Source organism: Rhododendron vialii, chromosome 7a (genome assembly GCF_030253575.1).
Source record: "Rhododendron vialii isolate Sample 1 chromosome 7a, ASM3025357v1".
Taxonomy (NCBI): Eukaryota; Viridiplantae; Streptophyta; class Magnoliopsida; order Ericales; family Ericaceae; genus Rhododendron; species Rhododendron vialii.
The window spans coordinates 11,564,702-11,583,058 of NC_080563.1; the positions used below are offsets into that span (position 1 = coordinate 11,564,702).

At 36.1% G+C, this 18,357-nt stretch overlaps 1 protein-coding gene across 1 annotated transcript; it reads right to left on the reverse strand.

Annotated features, from left to right (window-relative positions):
• Positions 1-14,918: 14,918 nt before the first annotated feature.
• Positions 14,919-18,321, reverse strand: LOC131332650 (uncharacterized). Its single transcript, XM_058366947.1, has 7 exons — positions 18,031-18,321; positions 17,320-17,959; positions 16,784-16,809; positions 16,149-16,211; positions 15,966-16,058; positions 15,721-15,810; positions 14,919-15,032 (listed from the first exon to the last, which is right to left on the reverse strand). Exons 2-7 carry the CDS (start codon positions 17,933-17,935, stop codon positions 14,919-14,921), a joined length of 1,002 nt encoding a protein of 333 aa, XP_058222930.1. The 5' UTR covers positions 17,936-17,959; positions 18,031-18,321.
• Between the last annotated feature and the right edge of the window lie 36 nt (positions 18,322-18,357).

An 18,357-nucleotide genomic window follows, 5' to 3' on the forward strand; every position in this document is an offset into this window, starting at 1 on the left:
GCACAAGACATGATACTGTAAATTGGTTGTGGATATTAATTACGGTTATAAACTTATTTTCCACCTTTGCTTTGTGGGTTTTCTCTTCTTTATTTTCCCTATTCCTAAACTTCAGTTTTGGTATTAGTTCTGTCTTCTCTATATTTCTGTTATATTCACGGGAAGCCTTTTTCATTGTTAATTCTCCTCGGAGAGAAAAATTTAAAAATTAAAAATTACAACCAAAATAATAATAAAAAGTTCATTAAGGACGAAAAAAATACCAAATAATTATTTTTTGTCTTTAATTAGTTCGTTTGTCCTATATGAATTTCAACTTTGGTCTGCTATGTTATATTTTTTTGGTTCCTCTCCTCGAGACAAATGATTTATTCTAAAAATTATGACGACACACTATATAATTAAATTGATGGGAAAATTGAATTCAACCAAAAAAATAGCAAAGCAAGAACTTAGGAAGAACCCTAGGTCTCTTGTGCATGGTGGACTATGGTAAACAAGTGAACTTCTTCTTCTTTTTTTTGTCAGCAAAATTTTTTATTAGAAACTCGACAAAGGATATATCGAGGTAGACCAACTCTAGTGAATCATAGAGACGATCCAAAGAAAGAGAAAAACAAGAAATGATACATCCAAGTGAAGAAAGAGAAAAACAAGTGAACTTCTTTTATATTCCTCAATTATAAAACACACCAAACCAAACCAAACGATACAAACTTTATTTTCTGCTAAAAAAGAGAATATAAGATCAGGAATAAAAAAGTCAATGGTGAAGAAGAACCACATGAATAGACTGCACCATGAGAAAAACAAAGTGACAATTATTAGAAAGGTGGCCAAAATTAAGCCATAATCATCATGAGGATGCTGAAAACTCCAACAAACCAAGCATATATAGCACTTCGAGAAAGCAATCCCAGTAGCTGCCGACGGAGGAGGTGCCGTCGCATCTCACCAGAGCTGGGCGAAGGTACCGGAGATGCCTTCGCCGAAGATACCTTACCAGCGCTGGGCGAAGGTACCGGAGATGCCTTCGCCGGAGATGGGCGAAGGTGCCGGAGATGGGACTGGACTCAGCTCAGGAAAAACAGTGACAACTAGCTTCATTCCTCGCGTGCAATGGTTGGGAAAACCACATATGTACCAATGTTTCCCTGGTGTTGCCAGCACAATTCCGTCATGGCCGGAAGTCAGAGGTACGGCCCCGGTCGGTACCGTACACGCCAGGAAGTCTGTCCCGTTGACCTTGAACACATTGTGAGATCCTTGTTTGTAGTTGACAACTGGGCCAACAAATGTTAGTTAGGAAGTAATCAGGGCAACAACTTAAAACCAAAATCATACTATAGCCATAACAATTACTTACCCAAAAAAAAAAAAAAAAACTTTTAAAAAAAAACAAAAAGAACAGGCCCAGAAAGTTTTAAGAAAAGTATTTGGAGTCATGTGCCGGTAATTAACCAGCATAGCATGATCAGTAGTTGATTCAGAAATTTAAACTAGAGGGAGCATTTATTAGTCATAATTTTGAAAATCTTTTTGTATAATCAAGCTCGATGTTATTTTCAGACCATGCTTCTAACTTTTAAAGATGGTTTGATGTCTAAATTTAAAGGCCTAAATTTAAACGAAACAAATGCATTAATTAACGGGAATGACTTCGGTGTCCCCGGTCATTTTGGGGACACCGTAACTTTTGACATAACAAAACCACTATGAGCATAACCAAAATCTATTATGAGTATAACTAAAACCATTATAAGCATAACAGAACCATAACAAGGCATAACTTGATTGTTATGCCTTGGTTGGGTTTGGTTATGCCTTGATTGGTTTTTTGAATATTCCTTGGTTATGCTTTATTTGGGTTCTGTTATGCTTGTAATTGGTTTTAGTTATGCTCATAATGGCGAAGTTATGCCAAAAATTACGGTGTCCCCAAAATGACCGGGGACACCATAGCAACATATATAGGAAATAAATCGTATGAAATTAAAACCCTGCCAATTAAATTAGGAATAAAAAATTGTGTTTGTCGAACATATTTGAAAATTATATCATGTCAATCAGAATAAGAGAGAATGATTAAAAAAAAAATTCAGAATGAGAGAGAGGAGAGATGTTTTCCGAAGAGAGATAATAGTGAAGCAAATCGATTTACGGGTACTTTTGAGGCTTATGAGAGTGGATTACTATTATTTTGGTAACGTACGTTCTCCTACCAAGGGTAACTAGTGCAGTTCTTTAGGGAGGAAAATGTAAGATATTCTAAATCCTATGGTTCAAGTACGAAAATAAAAAAATACAGGGGGCTCATGACCTCATGGAGCCAAGATGGATCCGCTCCCCAATTTGTTTGGTTGTCGGTTTTGAATAGAGGTACATTTTATACATCCAAAAATTTAAAAATAAGTAAAAAAATTCACCAATTATGAAAAAACACATGTGACGAAATAGACAAATTTTTTGGAGAGAATATTTCTAAGAGGGGGAACCAAATAGAGTGGTGTGCGTATTTTGCAGAAAACATGTTGAGAATCGGGTAGCTAGTAAATATTCATTGCGAATGAAGCACGCACTTATCTACTCCCTCCGTCCCATATTATTTGGACTTTTTCGATATTTGTGTCAGTTTTCAATCGTTTGTATCTTCCAATATGAATCTCTAACAATATACAATATGGATCTTGTTTGATAGTTCTCGATTAGATCTATAATACAAAGTTTTCAAAATTATAAAAAATATCATAAATTGAGAGATATAAGAGTTTAAAGAACGGCTCGAATATCGAAAAATACCAAATATTTTGGGACGGAGGGAGTATTATCTTAAATAGATCAACACCATTTCAACTAAGAAAAATCAAAGTAATGTTCACCATCTTTAACAGAGGGTGAACAAAGTTAAATGCTAGTATTAAATACCGTGCTATACAAAATGGGGGGCTTCGCAGCTAGCCAAGTACAAGGGGTTGATAACGTATCGAGTTTATCGCCGACGAAAAACGTTTACCCAGCAGCCCATTCTAAGTAACTAACATTAAGAGCCCATCCCGCGGAATCCCCAACAGTCCACTCTGTTGCCGAAGTTGAGGGAAAAGCAACTGCAAAAATAGCCATAGCAACCAAGATCTTCCAAGAGGCCATTGTGAGAGGATCTCTTTAGGCTACTTTTTTTTTTCTTTTTTTCTTTTTCCCTTCTAATAAGGTATTTAGATTTGGGTGGCATTTATAAGGGTTTTTAGTCTTGGCAGTGGAGAATTAATTAGCTGGCTAACTAAGGGCGACGCGTCGATCCGGCCGGCGAGTCTTTTAGTTCCAAAGTTTACAAGGCGTTGTAATCAAATACTTGTGATGGTGAGAAATCAGCTAATAGTTTCTATCAGATAGATTTACCAAACAACTTTGGCATTACATCTTATTTTGTATACAGTATCTAATTGAATTTTAGCGCGCTTTTTACGGTTCATAAAATTAGTTACCGACCAGGTAAATCAACTAATAGATATTAGTTAACGACTGTGCTTTTCAACTTGATATGGTCGTCGTTTTAGTTTTAGTTTTAGTTTGCTCTTCATAGCAATTATTAAGTACTAGTACTGTGGAAGCTAAGCTTTCTTTTATTGATGGAAAACGTTAAGTTGGTATTTCTTCGTATAATAAGCTAATTAAAAAGTTGGAAATTGACAAATTCAATATCTAAGCATGTTGGAAACGTTCAACGTTCAACGTCGGTGAGAGCAGTGGCGGAGCCGCCTAGAGGGAGGGGTGGGATAAATGACACGCCCCCACTTTCAATCAGGGAAATCTTTTTAAACACTGACGTGATTTGATTAAAGTATTTATTCTTGTGCCAACAACTTAAATTTTGTACAACTAATTAAAAACTGGAACTTAGAAAATGTTTGGTTCGGATAAGAAAAATAAAATCTTAAATCACACGAAGAATAAATAAATCTTAATAGAATTGGTTCAAGCCTTTTTCTTTTTTCACAAAAAATAATTAATTAAATCACACGACACAGTCTAATTATATGACTTCACACTTAATTTTCTTCTTCACATCTTTATGCAGAAGGGTTAAGAGGAAGATGTAAACTGACTTTGGATACCATGATACGAAAAGATTTAGGCAAACTAAATCTAAGTAATTAAAGAGATAGCCCTGTTAGATAGAGCTCAATAAAAAAATAGAATTCATGTAGGTGACCCCAATTAATTGGGACATAAGACTCTGTTTGATTTGGTTTGGTTTGTAGCTCACGGTCGTGAACGATGTACTCAATGCCATAATTTTTTTTCCGACAACAAAGGAGGTATCCCGACGGTGGTGCTACCCAGCTGTTTGGTTTCACCACTCCCCCCAAAGTAACTCTTAATCTCACCGTTTGTCTTGGCGATCAATAGTCCAGATTTAAAAAAAAAACTCTTTCCTTGAAGAGTCTTTTAAAATCCGGACCATCCAAAACAATTTTGGATGGTGAGATTTAGAGCGGGGGATGGAGTGGTGAAACAGAGCTATGGAGATAAACTTTCTGGTATCCCCACTTTCAAATAAGATGAGACTAATCCCCCATAATTTAATGGGTCATTTTTTAACCAATTAGAATTCACAGTACAATAATTACTGTAACGACCCTGATTTTCGGTAAATAAAAATTTCGTTAAATATTTAAATTTTATTTTAATTACTCTGATTTGCTTTTAAATTTTCTTTTTAATTTCTAATAATCCGTCATAATTAGATTTGAGACTTATAAAATTTTATCTTTTCGCACCGAACAATTTAGTCATTTTCTAAAGACACTATGTTTATAAAAGCACTTGTATATATATTTTTCTAACGAGTTAAATAAAATCTTTAAATTACATTTCTTGGCTAGAAATCCTACATGGAAAATAGAATTAGTTTCCAACCGATTAGTTAGAGAAACCGAATTACCACTTCACCTAGTTACAATCTCCTAACTCTAGATGGACCTTTTTGACCGTTTTTGAGCCTTGTGAACACTTCCAAACCCTAATTGAACATTTTGAACCAAATGATGTAATTATTGCACTTTCATGACTAGTCAATTTTTAACTTTATTCCTCATCATTATATTTTCCTAGTGTATCTTTTCTCTTTACCCATTGAACGATAGTTGTTAGGAAAATTCTTACGCTTTGGGTAATAGGTTTTGTTCCCAATCATTTAGTTAGGCAAACCTAAGTACCAATTAACTTAGTTACCTTTCCCTAGCATTTAAAAATCATTGGACAAAGATAGTAATCATGACACTACCAAAAATAGCATTCATAACCTACTTTAATCATGACTATTTGATCATAGACTTACTTTCTAGAAAACTATTAACTATTGGACCATATGATTACCTTTGGAAGCTTAACCTTTAATCATGACCTACCTTAGCCTTATAAGCCTACATAGACCTAACCATATCTAGTCACATCAAGACCTTACTTCTCATTATTATTCTTTTAACCATTGGATAATAATTGTTAGGGAAATTTTTATCCCTTGGACAATAAACATTAGAAATTGCCAATGAATGTATTGACTTGACAAGACAATTCATACCAAATGTAGTCATCATTTAGCTTCCAAAAGAAGTAACCTTAGCCATGTCATGCATGCAAACCTAAAATTATAGCCTTAAGCCTAATTATTATAGGGTTACTTTATATATATATATACATATATATATATATATATATATGTATGTACCTAGTACAAGAGGAGAGAGAGAGGGGGGAGAGGGAGAGAAGCCGAGAGGGAGAGGGAGGCCGAGAGTGAGAGGGAGAGGTGCAGTGTGTGCATGTGTTTTGGATACTTGCACAAGCTACCCATTAGCCATAAGCCTATTTCCTATTTGCCAACCCATTTCTAGTCAAATTGTAGCATAGAATCCTAGCCTTTAATCATCCTAGACCTAGCTCTTAATAACCTAGATTTTGACTACAAAACCTAGACTAGGATTGACCATATATGGAAGGCTATACTTTAGCCTAATCAAACCCTACCCTAGACTTATAAGACCTAGGCTATAATCACCTAGATTCACCTAGAAAGCCTAAGATCCTAGTTAGTTTATAGCCTTAAGCCTAAAAGGATTGGACAAGACAAGTCAGGAAAGGTTTTCAAGCATGATTTGACAAGTCTATGAAGCAAAATCATGGAAGAAAAAGAGAGAGAGGGAGGCCGGCCATGGGGGAGAGAGGAGGAGCCAAATTTTGCTATAAATAGCACCCCTCACTCACCATTCAACTCACACCTTCCAATCCTCTAACTTCTCTCTAGAAAATCCTTAAAACCTTACTTTGTTCTTCTTGATCTTGAGTGTTCTTGAGCTCTTCTTGTGTTTTTCAAGAAACTCAACCTAAACCCCTCTTTCGATCCATAAAGTTTAATAGTTTTAGTCAAAAAGAAGTTTCGAGAGAAACCTTTCTTTTTCGAAGCTTTTGGAAGCATACGTAGGAAGTTACTCTGCCCGATCGTCAACTTACTTTTCGTAGTCGTCACTACCGCCAAGAAGAAATGTAGAATTCCTTGTCCACTAAACTCATCATATAACGTAGAACCGTATGTTGGAAGTATAAGTAAATTTTCCGTATATAAAGTTATCTATCACCTATAGATTTGAAATGCATGATAGTTAATAACTTATTTTCGCTAATGGAAGTATGAACATGTTGAAATAATTGACTTTTACTCCAATAAACATGTGTTATTTTGAATTTCCCACAAAAGAAGAAAGAACGGTTTTTCAAAAGATAAGACTTTATCGTTGATAGAAGTATTCGTATTTTGATCTTTAGGATGGTTATGAGCATGTATTATGAATTGTTTATATTACTTGTCTTGTTGTAAAGCATAAATGATTTTCACTCCAAAGTCGTCCGTACATGTGGCGTTATGCTTTAAGTGGTGATTTAAGCATGATTAGTAACATAGAGTTAGATAATCTTACTAGTTTAGTTTCAAGATTACAATAAATGATTTATGTTTACTTTCGTGAAAAGTCCTACGGCGGAGTCTATGTATAAAAACATGACATGAAAATCGAGAAAGTTGGAAACATGACACCTAGGGTGTGGTTAATGAAAATGCGTGTTTTGAAAAGGAGAAATGTTTTGGAAACCACAATGTGGCCGGACATGGTAACCCATTGTGTGGTGTGTGTGTGTGTTTGGGTGTTCCAATCGCAACCCGGCGTGACGGAACCATTGTGAGGATACTCGGGAGACCGGCGCGGCGGAACCGAGATTGGGTGTGTAGCTTGGTTATCCGCGAAGATGAGCCAATGCAAGATTTGTGTGCTAATGGGAACCCGGCGCGGGAAACCATTGTGAGGATACTCGGGAGACTGGCATGGCGGAATCGAGGTTGGGTGTGTAAAATAACGATTTTAAAAATGTTGATATGATTATGAATTGTGGAAAATGGTGACACGGTATACGAGGAATCGCGTAGGAAAAACTCGAAAAATCATGGACAACAACGTTAGTTTGGACAATAAATATGGATGTGTCATTATTAACTGTTTATCAAATATGTATGAACCATGTGAAAATCATTGAATTTATGATCGTTTGTTCGTAAGTTAGAGGTTAATGGGTACAGGTTACTCTATTGAGCTTTTGTAGCTCACGGTGTTACCTTTTGGTGACCTTGACATATTATATTGATGGCGATACTGGTATAATGTGTCAGATCTTATAGACGAACTGTGACGTCCCACTTTTTCAGTAAAAAAATAATAATAATAATATTTTTGACGCAAATAATTAAATCTTTTATTTTTCTTTTCAAACTTTTTGCTAAAAAAAAAAATATACGATGGGCTGCTTATTTTTGGCATCAGTTACACGTATCGCTTAAAATGCTAAGTTTGGTTAAACTCGGAATGGGTCCCCGCAAGTGATTAGTTAACGTAAAGAATAATGTTGGGTAGATTGTGTAATTAGACTAGATAAGTTTTTAATTTTGAACGTGGATAGTTTATTAGGATGAGGAAACATACGGAGAACTAGGGTATATTATTTCTACATTAATAGAAAGACCTAGGGCTTGGAGAGAACGTGTGCGGCAGAGAGAGAGAGAGAGGGGCTGATCAGGAGGAACAAGAGAAGTTGGGTTAGTGTTCGTCTTTTTACTTCCTTCTTCGTAATATATGCTCTCAATACAAAATCTACTATTATATATAGCATGTGTACATGTGTTGGCTGTGTGTGCCGTGGGTTTAATGGTTAGTTGTGGTGGCGTGATAGGTTCTGTTCATGGCTGGGTGCATGTATGTATATTATATAAGTAACCAGCACATATGCATATAGCTATAGTTATTGTAGTAGTAATTAAATGATAACTAATCTAGTAGTTCTTCATTTTATTGATTTCCGTATATGTGCACTTCTGTTTTTCAGACTAGAAGAGTATCCAAGCATTTCACTTTTGTGATCTAACTTTTCGATTGAGGTGAGTGGTTAAGCATGTGATCCCTTCCTTTGGAATCCTTTTGAGCCTATCTATTCTTGACAATTCGGTATTTGTTGTAATCCGATAAATATTAATCTTGTTCTTTGCTCTCATAATTATTGACAATTGACGTACCCTTTGGCATACAAGGTTATTTGATAATATTTGTGATTGATCGAATGCCCTTACTTTTATTGTCGCTGATTCGTTGACTTCTTCATATTATTGTGACTCTGCAACGGCACGGAGAATAATCCTGGTGCAGGTGCCTCCGGCTCGCCGTTGTTCTATTTGTGTTTGGGACCATAGACTATGTTGATATTTATTAAAGTCCAAGGAAAAGACCCGTGAGATATCGTGGTGACTTTGGCCGCTAGGGAAAAGACTTGTGAAATACCCTGTGACTCTAGTGCTCGACGGATAGGGAAAAGACTTGTGAAATACCCTGTGACCCTATTCCGGATCGGCTTAGGGAAAAGGTCCCAGGCGCCATCCTGTGGTGACTCTAAGTACGGTGTTGGATCCAACGGGCAAAGCCCTGAGAAAATATTTGGCATTTGGAAATTAGTAATTATGGTTCTCACTTTGGTTCATACTTCTGTTATCGTTGTTCGTCGTTCGGATATTATTGGATTCATTGTTTGGTATAATTATTGTGGTGATTCGATTATTGTTGTTGCTATTCGTTAATCCGTTATTCATCTTGTGGATACTATTTGTTGAGTTGTTGATCTCTTTGTTCAATATTCGGTTTGTTGATAGTATTCGTTGAACCATCGATCTCTATTATTAATTTGAAACCATTTCTTTGAAGCCCACAATAATCTTTTGTTGATAGTATGCCACTTTGTATTACCCTTAGCATGCTTAACTACTCACTGAGCTCGTCAGCTGACGGATTTATTCTATATTATTTTTCAGGTTAGTTCATGGAGCATTATAGTGGACTCTGCGGCGTTGTCGGGACCTTGTGATTGGACCTCTAGGACGTCTGCATTTTTATTTCTTTTCTATTGTCAAAAGTTTCCGCACTTTTATTTATTAGCTTCCGCACTTTTATTAATTGGCAGTTCATTATGGAGTTGGAGATTGAAAGATATGAGTTATTGTGTCATTTGCTTAAGAAAAATATTGATTTTGGGTTTGCACATTTTGCTTTAATAAAATATCCAGTTTTTACTTTATTTGGTTTAAGTTGCTAAAACTATTTTTTTTTAATTAGGCTTCGTGTCTCATGATTGCTTCATGGTACACGGCCGGTCATGCTCCCGAATTTGGGGCGTGACACGAACAGGGTGAACTCTACACCTTGGAAGCCTTTGGAGCTAGCCAGGATAGAGGAACAAGCGGAGCAGTAGATAGAACCCTAGTTCCCCCTTATTTTGTTGAATAAAAGTACTTTTGTTAAAACTATGATGTAATAATGAGCCAGACTCTATTTAATTTTTCAATGAAATTGTTTATTTAACGTTTCCAAAATTCGGGACGTTACAATTACTACCAACAATATTACAACTACACCCAAACACACATTCAAATTCACACCCACCCACCCACACTACACACTAGGCCTGTCAATGAACCGGATCCGATCCGAAAAATTCGATCCGAATTCGGATCCGAATCCGATAACATCGATCCGATAATCCGATATTCCGAATCCGGTAATTCAATACGGATCCGGATCGGATTCGGATCGGATCGGATCGGATTAAATCCGTTATCAATCCGAATCCGAACTTTATTTTTTTTAAAAATTTTAATTTTTTTTTAAAAAATAGTAAAATTTTTATTTTGAAAAAAAAATGTTTAAGAAGTTGTATTTTTATTTTTATTTTTATTTTAAATTTTTTAAATTTTTTTTTGGAAAATAATTTTTTTTGAAAAAAAAATTTGTATTTTTTTCAAAAAAAATATTTTTTTTTGCTAAAATTTTTGAAGTAAAAAAAGTTTCCGGATCGGATTCGGATTTTCGGATCGGATCCGGATTTTCCGGATTCGGATCTGGATTACCACTATCGGATTTGAGTCTTATCGGATCCGGATCGGATTGTGTCTTATCGGATCCGGATCTATCGGATCCGGCCCATTGACAGGCCTACTACACACATCTAGTGTGTGTGAGCGGAGATGTGTGTATTTTAATGTGTGTTTAGATGTGATTTTATCCACAAACAAATTTTTTTAGTTTTGTCCTTATTTGAATTTTCTTCGCGTTTGTTTGTTTTGTGTCAAATTTTTTTAACTTTTTGATTCGTCTCGTTTTTTACTTTTATTCAAATATTTTGAACAAGGATCACTTTTAATATGGTGTCAGCCGTCCCCACCCTTTTCCATGTTACTACTAGCTAGCAAAAGAAAATATTAAATCTCATTTAATGTTTTCTACAGTTCACAATATTAAACTTTAGGCTGACGTTTTCTTGATTTCAAAGTAATTTTTGACAGGCATTTTCCATTCGCGTCTTTTGTGCATGATGAACAGTTTGGATCCGCTTCGGAATTAGGCTTTGCTTATAGTGGTGCCGAAACTTCACAGTTAAAGCACAAAAAGAAAACTAACAATACCGGAGTACATTTCCACACAAAAGAGTATAAGCATTTGTCATTCACACTTTTTTTTTTTTTTTTTACAAGGTGATTCACACTTCGCTAAACTATTTTACATATATCTATGCATATGACAAAATAAAAAGATTTTGAAAATGGAGCCGGGGGTTTAGTAGCGCCGGCCGCCACGACAAAATTTTTAGAAAATGCAATTATTATGTGAAAAAAAAAAATTATTCCCAACTTATATAGACCCGCCCCCGGTAGATATTTTTTCATTATTTTTTGCTATATACTAGTCCTTAATCCTATAATTTTTTTTTATTTTAAGAAAGGAGACCCAAAAAAGTATTCTAAAATTAAATTCAATGGGTCAAAGTGAAATAATATAAAGGATGAGGTCTAATTAAGGGACGGCTCACCTCTCACGTCGAGACTTCCGTAAAATTAAAAATTATTTATCATTTGGCGTTTTGTGTAAATTTCTCAAACTCCATTCAAAAAAGGTGGCCTAAATCAATTTTCAATATTCAATGGATCAGGAGCACACTGGCACGAAACCACCCGAGACCGAAGGAAAGGCAAGATGTCAATAGAAATTCCAAAAAGAGAACACAAACAAAACACCTAAGCAAAACCCAAAAAGACAACATAGCCCAAAGCACCAAACTAACCCAAAGACCAAAAAACAAACCTCCAGCAGCAACACCAAAAACCAAAACACTAGAAAGAAAACTGAACAAACCGGAAAGTCAAACACCAAAAAAAAAAAAAAAACTACTAAGCAAAGACCCGCACGGCAAACAAAAAACTGAACCTGAAACTCTAGCGAAAGAGAAGCATCATCTTCCCCATCAGAACGACATGAAAGAGTGTTGGACACAATTTAAGATGCCTCACTTTAGAAGATAGACTAAATTAAAGTTAGTCTTTTTTTATACTTTATGTGCAAATGACAAACATCATTTACTATAGTTTTTGTTATGTAATTTTAATTTTTCCTAGAGTACTCGATAACATTCATATTGTAATGGATCTTTTTTATTTTTTTTAGTATACATTTTGCCAGTACTAGGATAAAATCTTGACTCCGTCCCTATTTTGAATATATAACTCAACCAATCAAAATAGAACTCGGCATTTTTTCAAGTCATGAGTATTTTGGTTGACCCGTTTGTTTTTCAAATTCCTTTCTTTCAGTGACTAGTTTCTGTTTTCCCCAATATTTTGGAAGCAAGTTTTCCGATCTCTTTGATGCTTTTCTTCAAAATTTTAAGAGTTCATTTTAGTGTTGTGTAATAGAATTATATAGAAGTAAAAGAGAAGAAAAGTCTAAGCAATTGGGAAAAGGTTAAAACCTACAAATTCCCAACTAATTGGGTTAGAGCTAGCACAAAGAATAGCCCAATAAACTGTATTTTTTTTTTTTGGAATTTATAGAATGGGGTTTGGGTCTTGTCTGGTGGGGGTGCCATTGCCAATATCATGTAATCCTACATTACACGTCTCCCACTGGTTCGGATCATATTTGTGAGCCGCTGCCGCTATGGGCTGACAAAATTATAGAATAAGTAGAGGTTATGGAGGTATGCTGCACGTGCGTTATGGAGAGGAACTGATCCCTTAAATCATCAAGGCAGGGAAAAGGGTGAACAAAAACAAACCACAACTATATATCTGGCGATCGAATAGAACATGAAAGTGAAACTGTTCCTTGTATCGTTGGATCGCTCATCCATTCTGATTTACGAGGTCACTTTAGCTCATTGCCTCTAATTTTTTATTACTAGGTTGTTCCACTTTTTGAAAAAATTATTTTTTGAAAAAGAAGGTAAATTTCAAGGTCAAAAATCATGTGTTTATGCAAATAATTTTTCTACCAATATAAATCTTATTTGATAGATCTCATTGAGATCTTTTAAACGGTGCCAAAAAAATTAAAAAATTATTTTTCATTTTCGTTATATTTGAGTTTGAAATTACATTCTTTTTTTAAAAAAAAGATTTTTGGAGAAAACGTAACGGGGTTAAGCTTGTTAAAGATCAAGACATATGATCCAATACAACAGGCCTCATTTTAACTATAGAATAACTTCTTTACGAAGCTTTTCGTAAACTGAGTTTACTACGTACGAGGTCCAATAGCTCGTGGAAAGTGTTTTTGAACGGTCCGGATTGAAAATCAATTTTGACTGGTCAAAATTGAAAAGTAATCTCAACCATTGATTGCGCAAATGGACGTGCGAGATTGTGCGAAACCGTGAAAAACTTATTCTCTTTTAACCTCCGTGAATAAGTTTCTCTCTTTTAGCTAACCTTCGGCCGAAGCCTCAAAACAACCTTAGCCCACCGCCTCAAACAAATTAAGGGCCCGATTGGATGCGGTATGAGTTTTGGGTGTATTATTTATGAAGGGGGGATAAAATAATAAGGGGTATTAATTAAGAAGGAAGGACCCATATTGATGTGACATTTATAGAGGGTGTATTAAAAAGTAGATGGTTTGGATGATGTATTAGAGAAGGAAGATAAATTAATACTTGATTTGGATGAAGGATAAAATGGGTGTATAAGAAAGGGTGTATGATGTAAAAAGATGTCAAATGACTCATTTGCCCTTGTGCAGTGTATAATTTGATTATTTATTACGTTAAACATATAATTATGAAATCCAACTTTTAATTTATTTTTTTCACAAATAATCAATAAAAATTAGTTAAGTAATATAATAATATTTAAAAAATCATTTTTTAAACATATAATTCGTTTTTTAAATTAGTTAAATACCACCCACATGTTTCCATTTTTATAATAATATGAAAAATTCATTTTTAAAATGGGTTATTATATTTTGTTTTATTTCATTAATATTGGTTAATTTCATTATAAATAGCACTCATTATTCTTATCTCATCCCACATATCTCCATTTAAATATCTAGTTTTACATTTTTGTTTTTTTGCATCATTTGAATGGCACACCGGGCTTGGAGCGAGTAGGAGGAGGAGATGTTGCAATTCTATATACACTCTTGTTAGCAAAGATTTTTCATATTGTTCATGTATTTTTTTTGTAGCTGAATCCACGAGTTAGACACATGAGGGACACGCAATTTACCAATAAAAATCATTTGTCTAAAAAAAGAGTTATAGTAATGATCCAATGAAGAAATTCAAAATTAACAACTCGATTCCATTCAAGAAATGAACAACTCGTGTCCATTCACAAAATTTTGCTCTACATAAGACAATCTTCATTTCGAAATTCTCAAACTTATACTTACACCTTCATTCTGAATCGAATAAAATGTGCCAACAAAATACAACATATGAAACCTAAGAAAAAATTACAATGCTTCATCCTCTTCTTGGTCTTCCATTGCTTCTTTTTCCTGTAGGACTCGGTGGCGTGCTTAGATACGTGTCGAACAGTTGTTAACATTTGGCTCAGATAATTTGTAAGTTCAAGACCACTTTTTGAAGGACTAGTAGGCTGCAACATTAGTGCCCAATTTGACCTTCTAATGTTGCCCCGCCTAAGTCCTCAACACGTCTTTGAAAAATTTATCATCATAGCCAAAAAAATCTGGATAAGGGCCCGGTTGATACATCAAGCACAATCTTGGACACAGTTTGGAACCCAAAATGCATTCAAACCTTTATTTTTTTGAACAAAAAACCTGATTCACACACGACAGTTAGTTTGAACAAAAAATCGGCCATAACAGTAGCAGCACCAGATTTTGTAAAAGGTGTATCCTGTTTGGACACAACAGCAACACAAACACCTCTTTGGATGCTAAAACCACAAACACACCTACTGGAACACACACACACACATACACCTACTGCAAATCCCTCAAAAAATTGCATTAAACAACCTCCAATCTCCATTAAAACTGCAGTTTGGACACACACACACATAGAGCAGTAGCAGATGTTGCACTTGCATAGCAATGTGCAGTAAAACTGTATTCAAACCTCAAAATTTTTGAACCAAAAACCTGCTGCACACACAACAATCAATTTGAAAAAAAACCCTGTACACTGCATGCCGAAGTGTAACCAAAAACTTTCCAGAACAGCAGCAACAGTCCAAAAACTTTCAGCAGTCCAAAAACAACAGCAGCAGCAACAACACAACACACACAGCAGTCCAAAAACAGGTACCAATGCAATTTGAAAGCAACCTTGGGCTCAGATCAAATATCATCACTACCAAACCCACAAAACAGCCTTCTACATTGCAGAAAATAACATGCAGATCAAGAAAACAGGTTTCTAAACCCATAGCTAGACTGGATTGAGCTCAGAAAATTTAATTCGGGAATCATAGAGTACTCATGGTTGCATCTAATGATACCCCGCCATGGTATCTACCTTAATTAATAATAGAATTGATTCATCATTATCCATAAATAAAGAGAACACACACATTCATGCCCATATACCTATTTTCTGAGTTTAGCATGTTGTTTTCTGAATTTAGCATGTTGTTTTGTGTCCAGTGGCAACCACATACAGCCCTGCTGATGCACACACTCACAACAATAGGACGGTCAAATATATCTAAATCAGAGGGGCAGCCCAAAAACAATCCAAAATCACACCCCAACGGTGCCCGAAAACAGTAGCACACATTGGATAAGGCACACGTACACACACACACCCATCAGAAAAAGCATGCTAAAATACCTGCTGTACACACAAGCTTGAACCAAAAATCTGCCCCACTGGTTTTAAATCCAAAGCCACTTGAGAAGTGGGATTATAAATCGACAGTACCTAACATGTTTTTTTGTGCCTTTTGGCTCAGATTATTTAACATCATAGCCAACTATACAACCTTTTCATAACCCATAAAAACTGTAGAAAAATGCATAACATAACACTTAAACAACAAAAAAGTGCATGGTAAATGCAGAAAACAGCACTTAAACAGCAGAAAACTGCATGGTCAATGTAGAAAACATCACTTCATAAGCAGAAAACTGTCCTCCAACAGAATAGAATAGCATGGTAACAGCAGAAAACTGCCCTCAAATAGAACAAAATAACATGGTAACAGCCGAAAACAGCATTGCCAATCAAATTTGACTAAGCTTTTACAACATCATAGCCACCTGTAACACACACTCACTTAACATAGCAATTGAAACACCAGCAGCAACAGCATAAACAGAAAGCTAAGCTAGTCATAGCAAGACCATATCCACCAATATATGTCAAACCACCTATCCTTAGGCTCAGAACAAATATCATCATAGCCAATCCACTAATTTTACCAACTAACCTGCTATTCATGGGGTTTCTTAACCAACAAACCACTGAATTTTCAACCATCAACCAAGACTTAACTTGGACAAAAAATCTGCCCTTTTTTTAACCACAAAACCTTGACTTTTGAACCAAAAATCTGCTGCACACACAGCACTTAACTGAGCACACACACACACAGCCTGCCAATTGCATGGTAAACCCAGAAACAACACAAAACAACAAGAAAACCCATGAACATAGCCTGCTAAAAGGGTACTCAGAGCTGAAAACTTTTTTGGGCTCAGAAAATATAAGTTAGGAATCATAAGGGTACTCATGGCTACATTTAATTATACCCCGCCAAGATATCTACCTTAATTATTCATTGAATTCATTTATCATTGCCCAAATAAAGGTACTCATGACTGCATGTAGTTGATTTCTGGGTTTGGCATGCTGTTTTCTGCAGTTTAGCATAGTGTCTAGTGCTAAGTAAAACCTGTGATACTTGCACATTGCACTGGACTGCAATCACACACACACACACACACACACTGACACTGTCTAGTTGCCAGCAAGCACAACTAAAAAATGGTGAGGGCTCAGCAAATATAAGTTGGGAATGAAAATGGTACTCATTGCTGCATTAAATTATACCCCGCCAAGGTATCTACCTTCATTAACAAGTGAACTCATTCATCATTGCCCATAACCTGTCATGCAAATATTTTTCCCGTTAGAATCTCACATTCACCAAAAGGTACACCAAATGCAACAATACATAGCATTGTGATCATCGAACCAAGGTTTAGTGTCAAAATATTACAAGGTTTAGTGTCAAAAGATTACAAAGTTTAGTGATTACACATCCACCGGTGCTTAATTACACAAAAAATTGATACCACTAGTTATAAAATTACTTAGTTACACAAAAAATGCCAACCCTATTTATATCATTTGCAATATTGGCCTCTTTAAAAAATAGGTACCAATATTCTCACTGTTGGCCACTTCAAATTGGTCCATAGATCTCACCATTAAGGATGACCTCAATATATTCTTGCCTTTCCTCCTCTTTACACCCATAGAAGTTGTCCACCCTTTGTTCCTCTTCACAAATAACAGCACTTAACTTGAATTTTTGTGTAAGTGTGATATTAAGCTTCCCGAGCTCGTTCTGAACGTTCTGTCGACGTTCCGATAGGTGTCGTTCATACCCAACTGAGTTCACCATTGCCCCCATATGGCTGGAGGTATCCTTCATAAAAGCATTCATGTTTGCATGGAAGGATTCTTCCTCCTCACCCATTCTTGTCCTCTTTCTCCCCTTCTTAGGAGCAGGATTAGCCGGGGTCGAGGTCGGTCGGGGAGTGGTGGTCGGGAGTGACCTATGCGGTGTGGAGGTCGGAGGTGTGGAGGCCGGAGGTGAGGAGTTCGGACGTGTGGGAGTAAGGGTGGAAGTGGAAGGGGTTTCATTGAAGAATGAATCGTCAAATTCTGGACCAAAGTGGGGCATGTAAACATCATCCGGTCCACCAAATACATCCGGCATTGCCATTTGCACCGGATCCTTTGCACCCTCCCCCGTTGCCCTATCCTTTCCAAAGAGGACAACCCAATCATCAAACATTGGGAATGGCTTCATGTTCATGCCTTTGGCCTTTTTTGATTAGGCCTACACAAACATTGTAAGTTATTAGTACAAAATCACATGCATGAACTATCAAATAAACCATTGATAGTTACCTTTTCGTACTCCGCCCACACCGTTGGGTCATCGACCACAATGCGTTTGTTGGTATGGTCCCAACTCATCCCACTAAGACCAGTTATATCAAGTATATTATGGTATGTTTGTTTCCAATACCTTACTTTTGAGTCAATGTGGGGATTGGCCTTAATGTGTGCATCTGGTAACAACTTTGCCAACTCGACCTCACAGTGTGTGAAGAACCCGGGTCTAAACCCATTTTCAGCAGGCCACTTCCACTTTTCGGAAAGCTCATTGATCATAACCTTGAGTAAGGTATCCTCTTCCACTTGCCTCCAAGTTTTACGGGGCTTTTTGAAAGG

Bases quoted from the DNA above. Each gene is read 5' to 3' on its own strand.
- LOC131332650 (XM_058366947.1), bottom strand. From the start codon at position 17,935: ATGAACATGAAGCCATTCCCAATGTTTGATGATTGGGTTGTCCTCTTT. The intron at 16,810-17,319 runs GTGAGATCTATG...GTGTGATTGCAG, and splicing joins TATTGAGGTCATCCTTAATG to TCCAGTGCAATGTGCAAGTA. The intron at 15,033-15,720 runs GTATTTTAGCAT...TTGTGTGTGCAG, and splicing joins CAAGCTTGTGTGTACAGCAG to CAGGTTTTTGGTTCAAAAAT.